The sequence below is a fragment of the Phyllobates terribilis genome, unplaced genomic scaffold, assembly GCF_046119375.1.
Source record: "Phyllobates terribilis strain yellow unplaced genomic scaffold, ASM4611937v1 Scaffold_11__3_contigs__length_659146591, whole genome shotgun sequence".
Lineage (NCBI taxonomy): Eukaryota > Metazoa > Chordata > Amphibia > Anura > Dendrobatidae > Phyllobates > Phyllobates terribilis.
Window position 1 is genome coordinate 217269676 of NW_027362771.1, and position 22544 is coordinate 217292219.

The 22544-nt window shown below is 42.2% G+C and overlaps 1 protein-coding gene across 1 annotated transcript in view; it reads left to right on the top strand.

Moving 5' to 3' along the window:
- The first annotated feature begins 3259 nt into the window (after positions 1 to 3259).
- LOC141165936 (V-type proton ATPase subunit S1-like) overlaps positions 3260 to 22544 on the top strand; it is a 150807-nt gene continuing 131522 nt past the window's right edge. Inside the window, exon 1 of the mRNA XM_073652041.1 lies at positions 3260 to 3448. Within this exon, the coding sequence (XP_073508142.1) occupies positions 3354 to 3448 (95 nt within the window). The 5' untranslated portion in view covers positions 3260 to 3353. The remainder of the gene's footprint in view (positions 3449 to 22544) is intronic.

A 22544-nucleotide genomic window follows, 5' to 3' on the forward strand; every position in this document is an offset into this window, starting at 1 on the left:
ATTTTACATTGTGGCTTCCCGCACAGACACGGAGTGATGCAACCATGACAAGCAATGCATCCTCAGCCACAGCTCTGGCTGTGGCTAGCAGCGGTCTCAGGTCTGCAGTTCAAAGGGGCGGCTAGAGTTGCCTAGCCTGGACCTATTTTGAGACAGCAAAGGATGACCCAACTCACGTTATCTCCCAACTTTTTAAAAAACAACTCAGTAGAAGCAAAAATTACAATAATTTGACTACTACATGCATGAACCGGTACATGCAAGATCAATATGCGTTAGTTTGGGAATCTCACTGCATTAAAATGTGGACTAGGGGGCCACGCCAACCACCGGCTGCCCCATCAACCGCATCTGCTGCTTCTTCCTCCTTCTTCACCGTAGCAAGTGTTCTCACACAAGTCTCCAGCTGCAGAACCTCCACTTGTTTAACCACTTCAGTCGGGGTGAGTGAGAGCCAGTCAGCTATTATGGAAGTGGACATGCATGTCGTTTTTGGCCGTTCTCAGACACCGAGCACACAACATCTTTGTCAATCCACTATAACATCTCCGCCTGCACCTCACTCACAGTCCAGCAGTTTGTCGTGTTCACCCTACTCCACCCTTTTTCAGCACAGCAGCCAGCCCTCGGTCCCACAGTTGTGGTCACGTAAAAGATTGTTTCCTCCTATACATTCCAAAGCTAAGAACTTGAACTTCACCATCTTCAATCTGTTGGCCACGGAAATACTGTCTTTCCGCCTGGTGGATACAGACAGTTTCAGAAAGCTGAGGGTCGTCGTAGTCCCCCAGTACCAGTTTTCCAGTCGCCATTATTACTATTAGAAAGCTGTGCCTGTGCAACACCAGCATGTCGCAAACAATATCACTGTTCCTTGAAAAAAACTATGTCTGACAGGATGCATTTCTCTACTGACACCTGGACAAGCAAACATGGCCAGGGGCATTACATCTCGCTGACTGGGGACTGGGTGACTCTGGTGGCTGTGGGGGCAGGCAGGGAAGGGGCTGCTCCACAAGTCTTGGAATCCCCAAGGCTTGCGGGAGAAATCTCTGTATCTAACACTTCCTCCACTGCTTCTGTCTCCTCCACTTCATCTAGGGCCTCTCCCTTAATGAGACACTTATTCCAACAGTGCAGAGAGAATCCCCCCACCTCCATACTGTGCAGCCAGGGCTCACCGCAATCAGGCATTGTTTAAATTAATATGCCTTGGTGATTGCAGTCACACAGCTCAAGAGTTGTTCTCAGCTATCTAGGTTGAGTTTGAGCAATGGCTGTCTTCACTGAACCTGGAGCCAGGAAAGGCTGTGTGCAATAATGGTGCGAATCTGGTGGCGGCCCTACGCTGGGGCAACTTCACACACGTGCCTTGCATGGCTCATGTCCTCAACCCGGTGGTACAGCAATTTCTCTGCCACTATCCCGGCCTGGATGTGTTGCTGCAGAAAGCACTGTCACTGTGTGCTCACTTCTGCTGTTCGCACCCCTCGGGTCATCGACTTGCATTGCTATAGATGTCTTACAGCCTACTGGGCAGACTAGGTGATAGTGTTGTTTTTAGTGTGTTACATTAATCTTGCGTTATTGCAGTCTGTGATACCTTTGTCATGGCTTCTGTGCCTGCTGTTGATACTGCTGCTGATGTTACTAACAATTTGTTGAAATGTGCAAACTCCAAGTTGGGTCTCCATCTGGTGGGTTGCCTGTAATGGAAGGGGTGTCAGAACCCCATTATACTATTTATACTCTGGGGAAATTGATGCCACTTTAGTGGTGTCTGTCCCTAATTTATGGAAATGTTTGGACTCCAAGTTGGGTCTCCTTCATGTGTGTTGCCTGTAGCAGTAGGGCTCCCAGACGGACGGGAATGCATTTACTTTCAGTCAACTACCGGTGCTACTATCCTTAAATTTTTATAATAATAGTAGTCTACGAAGCTGATTTTTATGCCACCTGAGTGTGGCCAAGCAGAAAAGCAGTTTGAGCTGTTGGCTGAAGTATCAGGGCTCCCAGCACAGCAGGCCTACACCAGTCCCTCACCCACCTCTTAATTTTAACTAAAATTCACAGCTGGCCCAGACCATGCCTCATGCATGTCCCATGACTGACTGCTGCTGCGCCATTATAAAATTTCTACTGTGGATCAATTGATGCCACTTTTCCTGGTGTCTGCCCTTAATTTTTGGAAATGTTTGGTCTCCAAGTTGGGTCTCCTTCATGTGTGTTGCCTGAATTTGGAAGGGCTCTCAGAGCACCAGTCCTACACCTGTCACTCATCCACCTGTTACTGATTAAATGCTGGTCTAAGCTCTGTCCCATGCATCTATGCTGCGCAATTATACTATTTGTACTCTGGGTCAATTGATGGCACTTTTCCTGCTGTCTGCCCCTAATTTGAGCTGCTTTGGCAGCTTTTGGGTCCCCCTGAAGGTGTTATCTATGCCTTTGGTTTTGCCTCCCATTGAATTCAATAAGATTCGGATATGTTCGACGAACTGTTCAGCGAACATCAGGAAGTTTGCCGAACCGAGCCGAACCTTGAAAGTTCGCTCATCTCTAGTTAGCATCCACTAAACAGGGTATGAAACAGCAGTGTTCCCCTCCAAACACTGTATATATCTGGCTGCCTGAGATGACAATAGCTGAACAGTGAGGGCAGGGGTGGACACTGACAGTGAAGGGCCACTGTGCAGGACTTGTACCTGGGCACCCCTATATATACAGAGGGAAGTGCACTGGTATATAGAGATGTATCTCTATGTACCCTTACAATATATCTGTAAAGAAGAAAAATACAATTTAACGCTTTACATACCAAAAAAATCCTCCTGTGTAAGTTCCTACTAAATGTCAGCTAGCAGAGATATTGTAAACTGTCATATTTCTTTAAGAAAAGAGTAATACACAAAATAATAACTGACAAAAAAATAATTTTACAAATAAATCCAATTTACTTTCAACCATGTTACATTATGAGGCATTTTTATTAAAACACATTGATTAAAATTACTTATATAGACACGTATATTATATACAGTGAGTAATAAGCTCCACATTGTAATTCTGTTATAATTCAAAATTGGAAATCAAATTAAAAATCAGAATGAAATTACAAAGAAGAAATAGAATTTTTTAAACCTTTGTTTTTGTGCATCGGTTACCTTTTCATTGAGTCTTAAGAGAAAACAAACAGGGGCTGGTCTATTTATTATATATACAAGCCTCATATTTACCCAAAACAGCGGCCACCCTGTCTTGGTACTAACCAGAAGCTGCAGATATAACTGGGTTCCTTCTTTTGTATGACTTAGTTAGCTGTGTAGGGTCTTAGTCCTTCTCTGCTAGCAGACATGCAGCTTCTGTCTGGGCTTCTCCTGTCCTGTGTCTGTGCTTTAGGAGTAAGCTCTGTAAGCCACGTACCTGTCCTTCTATGGTCTACTGAAAGGTGAGTAGTTTGTGAGATGGCTATATAATAGGTAAAGTGCTATCCCAATTCCAATAGTAATTATATAGGTGGTGGTTGTCAGATTGATACAGATTCTATTGAAGACTATTTGTAGGATGAGAAGATTGTGCCTATCACCTTTCATGGTATTTCCCACTCTGCTCTATGAGATTCCACTGATTCCTTAAAGATTTTACTCTTTCTGTATTACTGCAAGCCAAGAGGACCTTTCACCAAATTTTTCATGCTGAACTGGACACACAATGGAATAATGGCTGCAGAGTGGAATCAAACTTTTAGTTTTTTTAATTTCACCTCTCCTTGTTGCAGAGTTATTAGCAATGAAAGTATTTGGCACCCAATGAGTTAACTTTTGTTAAGTCCAAGTGGGTGTTATTAAATAGTTGGGGGCATGTTTTTCTGACAACACCCACTTGGACTAAATAAAATTGAACTCATTAGGTGCCAATTACTTTTATTGCAAATATTTCCACAACGGAGAGGCTAAAAAACAGACAAAAAAGTTTTATTCCACTCTACAGCCACTATTATATTGTGCGTCCAGTTCAACAGGAAAACTTTGGTGAAAAGTTCTCTTTAAACATAAGTGTATCACCTATAACATTGGAGATAGAGAGATGTGTAATTCCATTGTTTAATTGCATAGAGATTTTTCAGGACTTTCAGTAAGACCTTGTTCACACTGTGTTTTCTGCTGTGCATTCTGTCTGAATCATATGGACCCCCGATGGGGCTATAGACTGTAATAACTTCATCAGAGTTTATTTTCTGTGTCCGTATGTTCCGATGGGCACAGAAACGTTTCACTCACTCAGGTTCTAAAATAACTTGAAAGGTTGAAAATAAATCCTTTCACTTGATTATTGCCACATCGGTATTTTACTCTAAAAAACAGCAACGTTTTGTATCATAAGGCGTCTCTTCAAGGAGTTGAACTCTGACCAGGAATAGTCATTTCAATGTGCACAAATTTTGCTTTTGATATGGAAATTATTCTGATGTTTTGGTGCTTGTGACTTCTGCTTTTTTTTGTACAGAAATAACAATTGTAAATGTCTAAACTAGTTTTGGTTAAAAGAACATTGAGCAAATACATTTAGTTTTTCAAACTTTTATATCTTAGCAATTCTATATAAGAAATGTCTATATTTTTTCACACCTACTAATGCTATGTTCATGGAGCAGCGTTCCACTACATGGGCTGGGTTGATTTTGATGGCAAATTATAGGAGGCATAACCAGCATGTAACCTAGATTCTTACATTTATATCTGCTGTAGTACTAAGTATGAAAGGTGCCTTTGGGCCTTCTATGTCCAATCGCTACCTCTACACCCCACCTCATTATTATCATAGCATTGCTTTGATACAAGGTTGCCTGAAAATACAATTTGCCCTTGAGTAAAAAAAGTTCTACGCTATCAATATGCAGTCGTGTTTGAAAGTTTGTGAACCCTTCAGAATTTTCTATACTTCTGCATAAATTTGATCTAAAACTCCATATTTTCACCCAAATACCAAAGATAGAAAAAGAGAACGAAATCATACAAATGGGTCAAAATATAAGATTGCCATTTTTTTATAGAGGAAAATGATCCAATATCAAATGTCTGTGAATGGCAAAAGTATGTGAACCTTTGCTTTCAGTATTTGGTGTGATCGCCTTGTGCAGTAATAATTGCATCTAAACATTTCCAGTAATTGTTGATTAATCCTGCACATCGGCTTGGAGGAATTTTAGCCCATTCCTTCTTACAAAACAGCTTCAACTCATTTACAGGTTTTCTCCCATGAGCTGTTTGATTCAGGGCCTTATAAAAAATTTCAAGGTCCTGACATTTTCCTTTAGAATTTGCTGGTATAATTCCAACAAAAGAAAGCATATTTGTAGGCTACGCTTTCGACTGAATCCAATCTGTGGGCTGTGAGTGCCTTCATACTGGAAGTGTGCGCTCTTGTTTGCTGAGCTGCGCATTTCTTGAGGGTCTATTGCTCGATTGGTTGAGATCTCAGCAGCGGACCTCGACTGATCTGCAAGAAATAAAGGAGACCACTGACAGGTGATTCTCAGCTTGTTTCCTACTGTGGGTAGGTCAAGCATCTATATTTATAGGTAAACTAGGAGGATGCCAAAGAGGTTGCCCCCCTGCATAGCCACTTAATTGGTTAATACACACATTTCTTAATTTAATTGGTTACACCCAAGTATGCAAATTATAGACTTGTAAATTATCCAATCCTATAATTATCCAATCTCATAACATGTTCTGCTTATTGGTATCACACATAAAGTTATATTGGCAGGCAGCCATAGTCTCAAGTTCATGTTATGATCTGCAACATGTACTAAGGAAAGATAGGGGAAAGCTGTCTCTACAGTAAGACTAACCTGAATCCCTACGATGCAGTGGGCTGCCTGTTCCTAGCGAACAGACCTGCCTTAGTCCTCGGCTAGTCTGAACGAAGACCTATAGCACAAGGGGAGGGGTCCCTAAAAGGACTGGGACAAAAATGGGACACCTCCTAAACAGAGAAGTTGTTGCAGAACACAAAAAGACAAACTGACAAAAACGTACTAGAGGTCCTAGAAGGACCAAGCGAACTGACAGAGAAAGGCACCGAAGCACCAGGCTAGAGAAACAGTCAAACACTGGAGTCCAGCACAGCCAAAAGGGCGGAGCTGGAATACAAAGGCAGATGGTCACATGACCGCAAAACACAAGATGGAAAAAAACAAACAGGAGGGTTCTAACAGTTCAGTTTATGCAAAGTCATGGAGGCTTCCAAAGTTTATGCAAGATCTTGTTATCTTCCAAGCACTATCTTAGCCATCCTTATGTAGCAGTAGAAATTCAGCCTGATGAATAGGTAAAGTCTCTATACAATTCAAACGTCACACAATCTAGAATTTTTTCCTTCACAGGGCCTAAGAAATAACAGGCAGGTAGTTGCTAGCGATTCTGCGGCTTCTGCTGACGTCACGTCGACAGGGCAGTGGCTTCTCTTCCGCTTTGCTCTGTTGACGGGGTGTGACTGCCAGTGATCTTGATGTCAATCGGTATGATGTCAGCCCCGTCGACAGAGTAGCCCCGAAGAAGAAGAGCTGCTCTTTTGACATGGAGCAGCTGAATTGCTGGTAAGAGCGATCAGTGACCACTCTGATTCGGCGACAGACAGAACAGGCAAGTAGTTGCTAACTGGTTAGCAACTACCTGACTTTTAGATTTTTTGGCTCATAGCAAAAAATAATTTAGTCATCCATAAACCATTTAACTTTTTATTCTGTCTGTGTCCTCCGTAATTAGCAGATATGTACAATTCCTACAATACTGTAAAAATGTTTGTAAGAAAAGGTATATAAAAAAAAAGTATGTATTGCTTTCATCATCTTTTACATGCACATCACATCGACCATTCCACTAGAGAAACCTAAAAGAGTCTAGTAAATGTTGGCTGAGTAATATAATAATCATTCTATTCAGATGTTTTGTGAAAAAGCAGACGACTTATTGTCATTATTATGGATGTTAAAATAATGAGGTTTAAATTAAATCCAATTAAAATTAAAATGATCCTTTTGTTATTGCTTGCCAGATACAAAACAGCAAGGGGTCCGGTATAAAACATATTAGTTCCAGTTGAAGAGACCATCTGGTTACATGTCCAGGTCTTTTTTTCTGATGGAGCAGACTTATGAAAAATGTATGGAGCAGAATCTCATTCAGATGAATTTTTTATAAGATTTCTGCATTGAAAACGAGACCCAAACTTTACTTGAATGCATTGTATAGAAGGTCATTTGGTATTGAAAAAGAAAGTCTTAGAATACTAAAACTATCAGAAAAGTGGGAGATTTTTTTTACATCAATTGCAGTGAAAGGGTTAATAACCAATAATCTCTATGTATAATTGGTCAATTTAAAAAAAAAGTCCAATTCCTAAATGTTTTTTTCACTTTACGCAAATAAAGCTTAAAGGGGTTGTGTATACTGCCCATGGTCTTTGTTGTCATGTCTGCAGTGGTGACATCATGACTACTGTGACTGCTGCAGTCAATCACAGGGCTCATAGGTTTGGTGCCATCTATCTCACATCACTACTTTTCTCTATTGTAAATGAGGACTGCAAGAGCACTGATATGCCTAATTTATGAATAAAAGACAACTTTCAGTGTAACTAAGCACTGGAGAACTATGAAATAGGTATCACTGGAAATGTTCCACCATGCCCTGTTCTGCACTACTGGTGAAATTCATACTGACAGCCCCCCTATAATTGTAAGTCTTCCAGCCAGTCAATCACTCTTACTGTGTAGAAAGATGCTGAATCACAATGTCTAAGACTAATTATAACGTGTGTCAACACAAGATACCATAAGTAGGAATGCGTATGCCTTATACATTTACATCAGTGGCCTTCATAGATCCCCAGAAAATTACCTGTGGCGTGTCAAGCTGTGATATATAATTCAGTGAGATCATTACTGACGAAAGACCTTAAAGTATGCAGGGGATATAGATATAGCAAATGCTGCTTAACATGGTCTTCTATCCAGATTTCAGGTGCAATTTAGATTAAGATTTACAGTAAATCAAGGAAATTTACAGCTCAGCATTTGTCACCTGAGTAAGTGACGACAGTATTTTCTGAAGGATTTTTTTCCATTTGAATTATCGGATTTGCAGACTTCAAATTTAGATATATACAAGAAAAGTGCTTAAACCAGGAGGTCATAGAACAGTGTTTATGCTAACTTCCTTTAATCTGTTTATTATTAATTCATATCTTGCTCAATATTGATATTGTGCCAGTAAGTTTATTAAAAATTCCACTTCCTTATGACATGATCCTTTGTTCAAAAACCAAAAGGGTTCATATATGTGACATTGTCTGTTTATGGGATAGTCTGTAGTTTCTGCTGATTTTGTCTATATCGTCTTAGTCATTACCAAGTATGCTCATACCCATTGTCAAAATGCTAAGACTATTGATTTAATAGGAAGAAGAATAAGCATGTTGCAAAAACATAATAAATATTTGATAAGAGCAGTGGGAGTCACCCCCCCTTGGAGTGTTACTCCTAATGAGATTTTACAAAAGGTCAGGTTTGCACATTGAAGCTAGGCCAAGTAAACAGGGAAATTATACATATTTGTGTATGTTTGTATATATATATATATATATATATATATATATATATATATACGTATATATAAAAGTATGCGTACATGGGGCGTATGTGTGTATGTGCGTATATGCACAAGTACATGAAGTAAATACTGTGTGTATATATGTATATATATATATATATATATATATACAGTACAGACCAAAAGTTTGGACACGCCTTCTCATTTAAAGATTTTTCTGTATTTTCATGACTATGAAAATTGTACATTCACACTGAAGGCATCAAAACTATGAATTAACACATGTGGAATTATATGCTTAACAAAAAAGTGTGAAACAACTGAAAATATGTATTATATTCTAGGTTCTTCAAAGTAGCCACCTTTTGCTTTGATGACTGCTTTGCACACTCTTGGCATTCTCTTGATGAGCTTCAAGAGGCAGTCACCGGAAATGCTTTTCACTTCACAGGTGTGCCCTGTCAGGTTTAATAAGTGGGATTTCTTGCCTTATAAATGGGGTTGGGACCATCAGTTGTGTTGTGCAGAAGTCAGGTGGATACACAACTGATAGTCCTACTGAATAGACTGTTAGCTGCTTTTTTCTTGCCATAATACAAATTCTAAGTAAAGAAAAACGAGTGGCCATCATTACTTTAAGAAATGAAGGTCAGTCAGTGCGAAAAATTGGGCAAACTTTGAAAGTGTCCCCAAGTGCAGTTGCAAAAACCATCAAGCGCTACAAAGAAACTGGCTCACATGAGGACCGCCCCAGGAAAGGAAGACCAAGAGTCACCTCTGCTTCTGAGGATAAGTTTATCCGAGTCACCAGCCTCAGAAATTGCAGGTTAACAGCAGCTCAGATTAGAGACCAGGTCAATGCCACACAGAGTTCTAGCAGCAGACACATCTCTCCAACAACTGTTAAGAGGAGACTTTGTGCAGCAGGCCTTCATGGTAAAATAGCTGCTAGGAAACCACTGCTAAGGACAGGCAACAAGCAAAAGAGACTTGTTTGGGCTAAAGAACATTAGGAATGGACAATAGACCAGTGGAAATCTGTGCTTTGGTCTGGTGAGTCTAAATATGAGATCTTTGGTTCCTACCACTGTGTCTTTGTGCGACGCAGAAAAGGTGAACGGATGGACTCTACATGCTGGTTTCCACCGTGAAGCATGGAGGAGGAGATGTGATGTTGTGGGGGTGCTTTGCTGATGACACTGTTGGGGATTTATTCAAAATTGAAGGCATACTGAACCGGCATGGCTACCACAGTATCTTTCAGTGGCATGCTATTCCATCTGGTTTGCGTTTAGTTGGACCATCATTTATTTTTAAACAGGACAAGGACCCCAAACACACCTCCAGGCTGTGTAAGGGCTATTTGACCAAGAAGGAGAGTGATGGGGTGCTACGCCAGATGACCTGGCCTCCACAGTCAACAGACCTGAACCCAATCGAGATGATTTGGGGTGAGCTGGACCGCAGAGTGAAGGCCAAAGGGCCAACAAGTGCTAAGCATCTCTGGGAACTTCTTCAAGATTGTTGGAAGACCATTTCCGGTGACTACCTCTTGAAGCTCATCAAGAGAATGCCAAGAGTGTGCAAAGCAGTCATCAAAGCAAAAGGTGGCTACTTTGAAGAATCTAGAATATAAGACATATTTTCAGTTGTTTAACACTTTTTTGTTAAGTATATAATTCCACATGTGTTAATTCATAGTTCTGATGCCTTCAGTGTGAATGTACAATTTTCATAGTCATGAAAATACAGAAAAATCTTTAAATGAGAAGGTGTGTCCAAACTTTTGGTCTGTACTGTATATATATATATATATATATATAAATTATATATATATGAAAGACAGCACCATTTCATATTACTCACTAGTCGGTGCCAAGCCTCCAAACAGTCTGTCCAAATTGCTGCATGTCAATAGAAAAAATATAAAGAGGCAGCACTCCAAGAAATTTTTGAAAAAAAATGGACTTTAATGAGCCCAAAGGCGACGTTTCGGTTCACAGAACCTTTCTCAAGCAACCTTTGGGCTCATTAAAGTCCATTTTTTTTCAAAAATTTCTTGGAGTGCTGCCTCTTTATATTTTTTATATATATATATATATATATATATATATATATATATATATATATATATATATATATATATATATATACTGTATATACACACTGCATTTACGTGTGTATATAAATTCATATATATACACATATACATATGGGAATATGTATATATAAATATGGGAATATATACAGGAAAATTATACATATATGTGTATGTATGTATATATATATATAAGCATGGGTACATGCATGTGTATATATACAGTATATATCTATATATATATATATATATATATATCTATCAATATAATCGTCTTATCCCGTCTGTCTGTCTGTCTGTCCAGGAAATCCCGCGTCGCTCATTGGTCCGGCAGCGGCCAATCAGCGCCGGGGGACTTCTGAAAAAAGATGGCAGCCGTTAGCGGCTCATCTGCGGGACGGAGCTCAGCGGCGATGCAGCCGGGAGATGACCGGCGCGAGGCGCTCATCTCCCGACCGCCGACGCCGCTGACCTCCATGCGGCTAGGGTGTGAAGGGAGGACCGGGGAGCGCCGCTGCGGGTCGGGATACTTCTGCTGCGAGCGCCCGCTCATGTCCCGGGTTCTTGCAGCGGAAGTAGCCACACAGGCAGCGGCGCTCCCCGGTCCTCACCAATACAATTCCGCTCCCCGGTCCTCAGCAATACGATTCGATGATTTGGTCGAAGATCAGTGATTGGTCGCGGCGAGAGATCGCGACCAATCACTGATCTTGGACCAAAAGTTAAACACCGCTGTGCTGATTGGTCGCGGCCGCTGCCCACGACCAATCACCGATTTGGGCGCCACATTTAAACACTGCTGTGATGATTGGTCGCGAACGCTGCCCACGACCAATCACCGATTTGGGCGCCACATTTAAATAGCGCCCGCGACCAATGACTGATCTTGCAGACACATTTAAACACCACTGTGCTGATTGGTCGCCGACGCTGCCCGCGACCAATCACCGATTTGGGCGCCACATTTAAATAGTGGACGCAACCAATTCCCGATCTTGCAGACACATTTAAACACCGCTGTGCTGATTGGTCGCGGACGCTATTTAAATGTGGCGCCCAAATCGGTGATTGGTCTCGGGCAGCGTCCGCGACCAATCAGAGATTTTGAACACAAATGTCAGGACCTTAGTAACACCATGCGGCTACTGTCGGGAGATCAGCGGCTAGGGTGTCAAGGGAGGACCGGGGAGCGGCGCTGCGGGTCGGGATACTTCTGCTGCGAGCAGTCGCTCATGTCCCGGCTTCTCGCAGCAGAAGTAGCGGTACAGGCAGCGGCGCTCCCCGGTCCTCACCAATACGATTCGCTGATTGGTCGCGGTCTCTGCACCCGACCAATCAGCGATTTTGGCGCCACATTTAAACACTGCTGTGCTGATTGGTTGCGGACGCCAGCCGCGACCAATCAGCGAGCTTGGCGCCAAATTTAAACAATGCTCTGCTGAATGGTCGCGGACGCCAGACGCGACCAATCAGCGAGATTAGCGCCAAATTTCAACAACGCTCTGCTGATTGGTCGCGGCATCAACCAATCAGCAGTATTGGCGCCAAATTTAAACCTTGCTCTGCTGATTAGTCGCAACCACCGGCCGTGACCAATCAGCGATATTGGCGCCAAATTTAAACACCGCTTCACTGATTGGTCGCGGTTACCGGTCACGAATAACCAGCATTATTGGCGACAAATTTAAACACCGCTCTGCTGACTAGTCGCGGCCGTGACCAATCACCATTATTGGTGACAAATTTAAATACCGCTCTGCTGATTGGTCGCGTTCGCTGGCCGTGACCAATCTGCGATATAGGCGCCAAATTTTAACACCGCTTTGCTGATTGGTCGCGGTTGCCGGCCTCGACCAATCACCAATCAGCGATTTTGGTGCCAAATTTAAACACCGCTCTGCTGATTGCGCCCGGTCGGCCGCATACCTATTCTAGAATACCCGATGCGTTAGAATCGGGCCGCCATCTAGTATATATATGACGCGCCCCTGGGCCTGTGTCGCGCTGCGCTGCGCATGCGGGAGCTTACCCGGAGCCGGATCTGTGGAGGGTTGTAGTCTCGTGGCGGTGACCCGGTCCGTGCCCAGGGAGTCAAACTAGACGGCAGTCCATTAGTAGTAAATGGTTGATGACTACGCCACCCGTTGAGTGCAGCCAGGGGGCTGCTGCTGCAGGGCAGACCGCTGAGGCCGATGGTGGGATTGTGCAGCGTGATAGTATAACCCCCAACGGGAGGGGTATGGCCTCAGGGCAGCCGACGTGGATGATGGGGGTAGCATCAACCACTCAGAGACGGTACGGTGTAGTTCAGGGTCTTTACTGGTAACAACAAAAGACCCTCCCGGAGTACTTGCTAGCGGATGGGGCCTGGTCAGTCCTTGAGCAGATGGGATCTCCCCTGGCCAGGCGTAGTTGTAGGCCTCCCAAACTGACTGTACTCTTCTGGCTACCTTGCTAGGAGCTGATGTAAGTAGCCCACGTCCCTGAGTGTACCGTGTGGTGCTCACCCGTATGGCCGGTGACTCGGGGCCTTCTAATGGCTTCCGCTCCACGATGGCGGTGCTGGTCCCACGCGTGTGACCGTGCCTTCGGGCTTCTGGGCCAGAGGACCTGAAATCCCCTGCCTGACGGATTCTGCTGCTGGGCAGGAATTAGTCCCCACAGCCTCGGACTCCGGGTCCGGTAAAAAGTCTTCTTAGTCAGGGCGAACTCTGCAGCTGCCAGCCCCTGACTCCTTGTAACTGCTGTTTCTTCCTATGCTGTCTCTACTTCTTCTCTTCTTCTACTCACTCACCCTGCCTCAGCCCCAGGTTTATATAGGGGAAGTTCTTCCCCTCCCAAGACTGGGCAGGAGGTGTGGCATGCACAGGATCCCTGACTAAAGGACCTCCCACCTGCTCTCAGACATCACATTACGTTACTGTGGCAACCAGACCCCTGGGGTGTCACATATATACAGTACAGACCAAAAGTTTGGACACACCTTCTCATTTAAAGATTTTTCTGTATTTTCATGACTATGAAAATTGTACATTCACACTGAAGGCATCAAAACTATGAATTAACACATGTGGAATTAAATACTTAACAAAAAAGTGTGAAACAACTAAAAATATGTCTTATATTCTAGGTTCTTCAAAGTAGCCAACTTTTGCTTTGATGACTGCTTTGCACACTCTTGGCATTCTCTTGATGAGCTTCAAGAGGTAGTCAGCGGAAATGGTCTTCCAACAATCTTGAAGGAGTTCCCAGAGATGCTTAGCACTTGTTGGCCCTTTTGCCTTCACTCTGCAGTGCAGCTCACCCCAAACCATCTCGATTGGGTTCAGGTCTGGTGACTGTGGCGGCCAGGTCATCTGGCGTAGCACGCCATTACTCTCCTTCTTGGTCAAATAGCCCTTACACAGCCTAGAGGTGTGTTTGGGGTCATTGTCCTGTTGAAAAATAAATGATGGTCCAACTAAACGCAAACCGCATGGAATAGCATGCCGCTGCAAGATGCTGTGGTAGCCATGCTGGTTCAGTATGCCTTAAATTTTGAATAAATCCCCAACAGTGTCACCAGCAAAGAACCTTCACACCATCACACCTCCTCCTCCATGCTTCACAGTGGGAAACAGGCATGTAAAGTCCATCCGTTCATCTTTTCTGCATCGCACAAAGACACGGTGGTTGGAACCAAAGATCTCAAATTTGGACTCATCAGACCAAAGCACAGATTTCCACTGGTCGACTGTCCATTCCTTGTGTTCTTTAGCCCAAACAAGTCTCTTCTGCTTGTTGCCTGTCCTTAGCAGTGGTTTCCTAGCAGCTATTTTACCATGAAGGCCTGCTGCACAAAGTCTCCTCTTAACAGTTGTTGAAGAGATGTGTCTGCTGCTAGAACTCTGTGTGGCATTGACCTGGTCTCTAATATGAGCTGCTGTTAACCTGACATTTCTGAGGCTGGTGACTCGGATAAACTTATCCTCAGAAGCAGAGGTGACTCTTGGTCTTCCTTTCCTGGGGCGGTTCTCATGTGAGCCAGTTTCTTTGTAGCGCTTAATGGTTTTTGCAACTGCACTTGGGGACACTTTCAAAGTTTTCCCAATTTTTTGCACTGACTGACCTTCATTTCTTAAAATAATGATGGCCACTGGTTTTTCTTTACTTAGCTGCTTTTTTCTTGCCATAATACAAATTCTAACAGTCTATTCAGTAGGACTATCAGTTGTGTATCATCTAGACTTCTGCACAACACAACTGATGGTCCCAACCCCATCTATAAGGCAAGAAATCGCACTTATTAAACCTGACAGGGCACACCTGTGAAGTGAAAACCATTTCCGGTGACTACCTCTTGAAGCTCATCAAGAGAATGCCAAGAGTGTGCAAAGCAGTCATCAAAGAAAAAGGTGGCTACTTTGAAGAACCTAGAATATAAGACATATTTTCAGTTGTTTCACACTTTTTTGTTAAGTATATAATTCCACATGTGTTAATTCATAGTTTTGATGCCTTCAGTGTGAATGTATAATTTTCATAGTCATGAAAATACAGAAATATCTTTAAATGAGATGTGTCCAAACTTTTGGTCTGTACTGTATATATATATATATTGTGAGACAGTGACTGGGATCGTATATGAGGGACGTTATATATCCCCCAGTATGTGTACAGAGACCTATTAAACCTGTTGGAGTGCATTGCAGTCACAGACACAGCTGCGGCTGCAAAGCAGGAATGAAGGTGAGCATTGACCTGGTCAGGCTATCTGGCTAAGGCAGATTAAGTAAAACCCGGCAGGGCCTTCGTTTCTTGGAGGAGGCTACAGGAAGGCAGTGGGGCGGCCTCCTCCCTCCAACCCGGGTTTTCCAGTGGCTCTTGCCACAGGTCCTTTAAAAACCCTGCATTAAGGATTACTATTGTTCAGTATTAGGACCTGCTAGGAGCATAGCAGGAAAGCTCAGAGGGTCTGTGTGTAGCTGAACCCACGCCTGGGAAGGCTCTGCACCCGTCAGGCACAGAGCGGCCCGGCGCGGCCGTTGCCCCCGGCAACCGTTGTTTATGGACTTGTGTTAACCGGGCTGCGAACCGGAGAACTTTCTATTTTACCTGTGAGTTTGCTGAATAAAAGCTGCTTATGTTGGACTTACTTGGGTCACTGCCTCAGTTACTGCATGGTGTGAACACCGCCGCTTTACCGTTTGGTTGAGAATGCCGGCGTTGTGCATACCTCACCGGCAGCTGCATCACCAAAATCCGGCCTGCCACCTTTCAGCCCAAACCCGTGGACAAAATGGTGGAGCTGTTAAGGCAATTGGTCCTCACGCAGCAGCAGCTGCAGGAGCAGTTCAAGCAGCAGCAGCACACCAATGAGCTGATCGTGCAGCAGCTCACAGCTCTGCGGGAGATGCCGACGGTACCTCCACCATTAGGTGCTGGCGGTGTCAGGGCCCGGGACATGTGGTTGCTAACTGCCCCCTGACTACAGAGCCTATGGACTGCGGGTATAACCACTGAGTACCAATGTACGCCCAGACCGTCTGCACTGTGAGTGCTGACCCCCCGACAGTGAACCCCAACTGTGCCAGGTACTGGTTAATGGGTACCCCAAGGAGGTCAAGCTAAATAAAATCCGATTTGAAATGGACAATATTCACATAGGTGGTCACCACCAAATATATAGCTATTAGAAAATAGGAAGGGTACCAAGGAGGAAAAGTATGTGAATAAAATTTAACTTTTAATAATAAAATTCAAATATTGATAAAATGAATTATCATACATCCAAGGGGATGTATATTGGGCCACTGCTGTAATAAATTATGAACAGTTATGACCCACAATGTCCTGACTTCAATGTGACAGCCCCAATATAAAATATTCCACAACTAATGTCCCCACAATTAGATGGTTGGGTGTTATAAATCTAGGGATCCCATCTATCCCTGTCTTACCCTATCAAAAAGTATTAGTGTTTTTATCTATTTCTGTTAATTATGCCATATAGTGGAAAACAACCTCAATATGACAGGTGGCTAATATAGAAATCACCATCCATCAGCCTCATATTTGATCATATATCGGGTCTGTGGGGCTGATATACTGATATATATAATAAATGAAAAGATGGCAGATATTATAGCGATATAGTCCTATAGTGTTAGTGTTTTTATCTATTTCTGTTAATTATTCCGTATAGTGGAAAACAACCTCAATATGACAGGTGGCTAATATAGAAATCACCATCCATCAGCCTCATATTTGATCATATATCGGGTCTGTGGGGCTGATATACTGATATATATATAATAAATGAAAAGATGGCAGATATTATAGCAATATAGTCCTATAGTGGGGAGTTTTCATGCATGCCACAGTTATGTCGGCGTGAACAACTAATACCCCACGTTGGGTAGATGAATCACCAGCACATGTTTCGGTATTTCGCCGGCACATGCGAAGGTACCGCACATAGGTTAGAACAGTCTCCCACACAGAGCTTACAGGCTGATCGCGTGCAGGTGGTGCGCACGCAGTCAGTGTCGCTGGATATATTCAGGCGGCAGGAGCAGCCCAGCAAACATCATGCTGCGTTTTGCTAATCATATAGTGAGGCACTTAGGAAGTGAAACCGGCACATGGCAGGACCGGGGAATGACATGGAAATCTCTAGTGTGCTGACACATAGAACATTGACAGGACAATCGTCCCTGACGCGCGTTTCGCCGGGATTACCAGCTTTTTCTAAGGGCGAAATCGACCGCCTCCTCAGGATTCTTATACCCCCTGTCAAGATTGACAGGTATGACAGCCAATCAGATTGTAGGTATACACACATTCACAAAATGATGAAATTACATAATACGAGATAATTATAAAAATAACAGAAATTACAGTACCAATGCATGGGTCCCAAATTTCATCCCATTCTTATAGATATATAACTGATATTATACCCAAGGAGGCATATACATTGAAAATTCAAATTGTAACAGTTTTCTGATATGTATAGACCTATTAAATTCCAAAAACTAGTGGATTTAATGCCCACATACTACACTATACAAAACTAACCAGACCACATATAGCATTTGCTAAAAGAGATGTAATCACGATTCCTATCAAAATTATTGTGGCTGATATGTGTAGGTCAATTGGTACTTGTTGAATATTTAACAATAATTTCTAGTAGTCAATATGTTGATAGAAGGAAAAAATATATCCTAGGTGATTGGAGATAAATAAAATATATTCCCCACATGTTAGGAATTAATATTAATCCATAGTGTAGTATCTGGGACACCGATAATTCAGTACCCAAATACAACACCATGGGAGACAAAATGAACCACATATTTGTTTAGTATAAGAGAAGATACATTCAAGAGATTCTTGTCAAAGTTTTTAAGCCATGATATTTAGATGCAGAGAGCGTCAAAAGGGGGTACAATATTTCAAGATAGAAAAGGAGAACATTATAGAAAGCAACCAAAATTAAAATTCTCATTCAATCCATAAGGATTGACCGTATTTAGTCGGAATATCCATTGGCTTTCTATCTTCAGTAGGATTGAGTCCAAATCCCCACCTCTAATATCCAATTTTTCCTGAAAGATAGCCCACCCTTTAAGTTCTTTCCATCGCAGGTCATGTTTGTACTTAAAATGCTTGGCGATGGGAGTGGGAGCAAACATTTTTTGTTTTTCTTTACTTATTTGTTCATCTTTATCAAAATTGATAATGCTCCTAATGTGTTCCCTAACACGTGTTTTCAAATCTCTGGTTGTCTTCCCCACATATCTAAGTCCGCACGTGCACTCCAAACAGTATATCACTCCAGTGGACGAACAATTCAGATGTTGATGTATAGTAAAATTTTTTCCAAAGGCATCTTTAAAAGATTTGATAGGAATCAAAACTTGACAGGCCTTGCACATCTTACAAAGGAAGAAACCTGGATCTCTTACATTCGTGGCTTTGTTGTTATGTTTAAAATGACTTGAGACTAGAAGATTGGAGATAGAAGTAGTTTTACGGTATCCTACGGATACCCCTGGATGTAAGACATCGGTTAAGGTCAAAATCAGACTTCAAAATCCCCCAATGCTTGTTAAAGATGTTTATCATTGTTTGCCAATCCTTATGATATTCAGTTATTAATCTCACATTGTCATTCTGATGTAGATCTCGCTTTTTTGGGGTCAGAAGATCGTTCCTCTCTGTTCTCAGGGCAATATTATATGCCTTTTTATTGTTTTCTTTGAATAATTTCTTTCAAGCAGTCTCTCCCTTAGTTCTTCCGCTCTCAATTTAAATACCTCAAAGGTGGTACAATTGTGGCGTAGCCGCAAAAATTCCCCCTTGGGAATAGCTCTAATGGTTTCTGATGCATGTGCACTCTTAGCATCTAAATACTATTTGTGGCCGTCTTCTTCCTATACAAATCTGTCTGAATCGTGTTCTCTGCATCTCTATGGATCATGATATCTAAGAATGAAACATGATCCCTATGGAAGGAGAGTGTGAGCTTCAAATTGAGCTGATTGTTATTGAGGATATCAATAAAATTAATCAAGGTGTCTCCTGTGCCCTTCCAGATCATCAGAACATCATCTATGTAATGTTTCCACATTACAATCTGATCTACATAGATGGACATATCCTCTGTGAAGACAAACTCCTCTTCCCACCATCCTAAATAGAGATTTGCAAATGTGGGTGCGACCGCCGCCCCCATCGCGGTCCCCCGCGTTTGAAGGTAAAAACGACGATCAAAGACTAAATAATTTCTTTTCAAAATAAACTTAAGAAGGGCAAGAAGAAAATCCTTTTGTGTTGGATAAAGATCCTGATTTTTGGATAGTAAGAAATTTACGGCCTTGCAGCCCATATCATGGTTTATACATGTATATAGGCTTTCGACATCACATATTGCCAGTAATTCTTGCTGGTCAAGTTTATTACCCTCCAGTTCTTGCAAAACTTGCATAGTGTCCCTGGTATAGGAGGGAAGATCATACACATATCCTCTTAATTCCTGGTCAATCCACTGATTAGCTTTTTCAGTCAGGTTACCTATACCAGAGACAATAGGTCTCCTTGGTGGGTTCCCAAGGTAGAATGTTGCTATCCTTGGGCTCTTAACCCCCAGGAAGTCCCTGAATTTGGGGATAGACGAATAATTGATGAACTTAAACAAATGGAGGACGTTGTCTTCAATTCTAGTGACAAAGGCAGCAATATTGTCATCTGGCCGCAGGATAAGTATATCCAAGAGGCTAAGAGACAACTTACTAACAAGGAATGCTATAAATCTCTCTGGAGTGACCCCACCAACCAGTTCCTGGAAGAGTATACTAATCTTGTAACCCAGGGATGGGAAAGTGGAGCAATTACCAAACGTGAGAGGGACTTCCTGGGGGTTAAGAACCCAAGGATAGCAACATTCTACATGCTACCCAAGGTCCACAAGGACCTTGGGAACTCACCAAGGAGACCTATTGTCTCTGGTATAGGTAACCTGACTGAAAAAGCTAATCAGTGGATTGACCAGGAATTAAGAGGATACAGTATGTGTATGATCTTCCCTCCTATACCAGGGACACTATGCAAGCTTTGCAAGAACTGGAGGGTAATAAACTTGACTAACAAGAATTACTTGCAACATGTGATGTTGAAACCCTATATACATGTATAGACCAGGATATGGGCTGCAAGGCCGTAAATTTCTTCCTATCCAAAAATCAGGATCTTAGTCCAACACAAAAGGATTTTCTTCTTGCCCTTCTTAAATTTATTTTGAAAAGAAATTATTTGGTCTTTGATGGTCGTTTTTACCTTCAAATGTGGGGGACCGCGATGGGGGCGGTGGTCGCACCCACATTTGCAAATATCTATTTAGGATGGTGGGAAGAGGAGTTTGTCTTCGCAGAAGATATGTCCATCTATGTAGATCAGATTGTAACGTGGGAACGTTACATAGATGATGTCCTGATGATCTGGAAGGGCACAGGAGACACCTTGATTAATTTTATTGATAGGCCACAAAGAGCATCTTGGATGCTAAGAGTGCACATGCATCAGCAACCAACAGAGCCATTCCCAAGGGGGAATTTTTTCGGCTACGCCGCAATTGTTCCACCTTTGAAGAATTTAAATTGAGAGCAAAAGAACTAAGTGAGAGACTGCTTGAAATAAATTATTCAAAGAAAACAATTAAAAAGGCATATAATATTGCCCTTAGAACAGAGAGGAAAGATCTCCTGACCAGAAAAAAGCAAGATCTACATAAGAATGACAATGTGAGATTCATAACTGAATATCATAGGGATTGGCAAACAATGATAAACATCCTTAACAAGCATTGGGGGATTTTGAAGTCTGATTGTGACCTTAACTGATGTCTTACATCCAGGGCATCTGTAGGATACCGTAAAACCACTTCTATCTCCAACCTTCTGGTCTCAAGTCATTTTAAACGTAACAACAAAGCCACAAATGTAAGAGATCCAAGTTTCTTCCCTTGTAAGATGTGCAAGGCCTGTCAAGTTTTGATTCCTATCAAATCTTTTAAAGATGCCTTTGGAAAATTTTTTACTATACATCAACATCTGAATTGTTTGTCCACTGGAGTGATATACTGTTTGGAGTGCACGTGCAGACTTAGATATGTGGGGAAGACAACCAGAGATTTGAAAACGCGTGCTAGGGAACACATTAGGAGCATTATCAATTTTGATAAAGATTAACAAATAAGTAAAGAAAAACTAAAATTTTTTGCTCCCACTCCCATCGCCAAGCATTTTAAGTACAAACATGACCTGCGATGGAAAGAACTTAAAGGGTGGGCTATCTTTCAGCAAAAATTGGATATTAGAGGTGGAGATTTGGACTCAATCCTACTGAAGACGGAAAGCCAATGGATATTCCGGCTAAATACGGTCAATCCTTAGGGATTGAATGAGAATTTTAATTTTGGTTGCTTTCTATAATGTTCTCCTTTTATATCTTGAAATATTGTATCCCTTTTGACGTTCTCTGCATCTAAATATCATGGCTTAAAAACTTTGACAAGAATCTCTTGAATGTATCTTCTCTTATACTAAACAAATATGTAGTTCATTTTTATAATTATCTCGTATTATTTAATTTCATCATTTTGTGAATGTGTGTATATCTACAATCTGATTGGCTGTCATACCTGTCAATCTTGACAGGGTGTATAAGAATCCTGAGGAGGCGGTCGATTTTGTCTTTAGAAAAAGCTGGTAACCCCGGCGAAACGCGCGTCAGGGTCGATTGTCCTGTCAATGTTCTATGTGTCAGCACACTAGAGATTTCCATGTCATTCCCCAGTCCTGCCATGTGCCGGTTTCACTTCCTAAGTGCCTCACTATATGATTAGCAAAACGCAGCATGATGTTTGCTGGGCTGCTCCTGCCGCCTGAATATATTTAGCGGCACTGACCGCTTGCGCACCACCTACACGCGATCAGCCTGTATGCTCTGTGTGGGAGACTGTTCTAACCTATGTGCGGTACCTTCGCATGTGCCGGCGAAATACCGACACATGTGCTGGCGATTTATCTACCCAACGTGTGGTGTTAGTTGTTCACGCCGACATAACTGTGGCATGCATGAAAACTCCCCACTATAGGACTATATCGCTATAATATCTGCCGTCTTTTCATTTATTATATATATCAGTATATCAGCCCCACAGACCCGATACATGATCAAATATGAGGCTGATGGATGGTGATTTGTATATTAGCCACCTGTCATATTGAGGTTGTTTTCCACTATATGGCATAATTAACAGAAATAGATAAAAACACTAATAA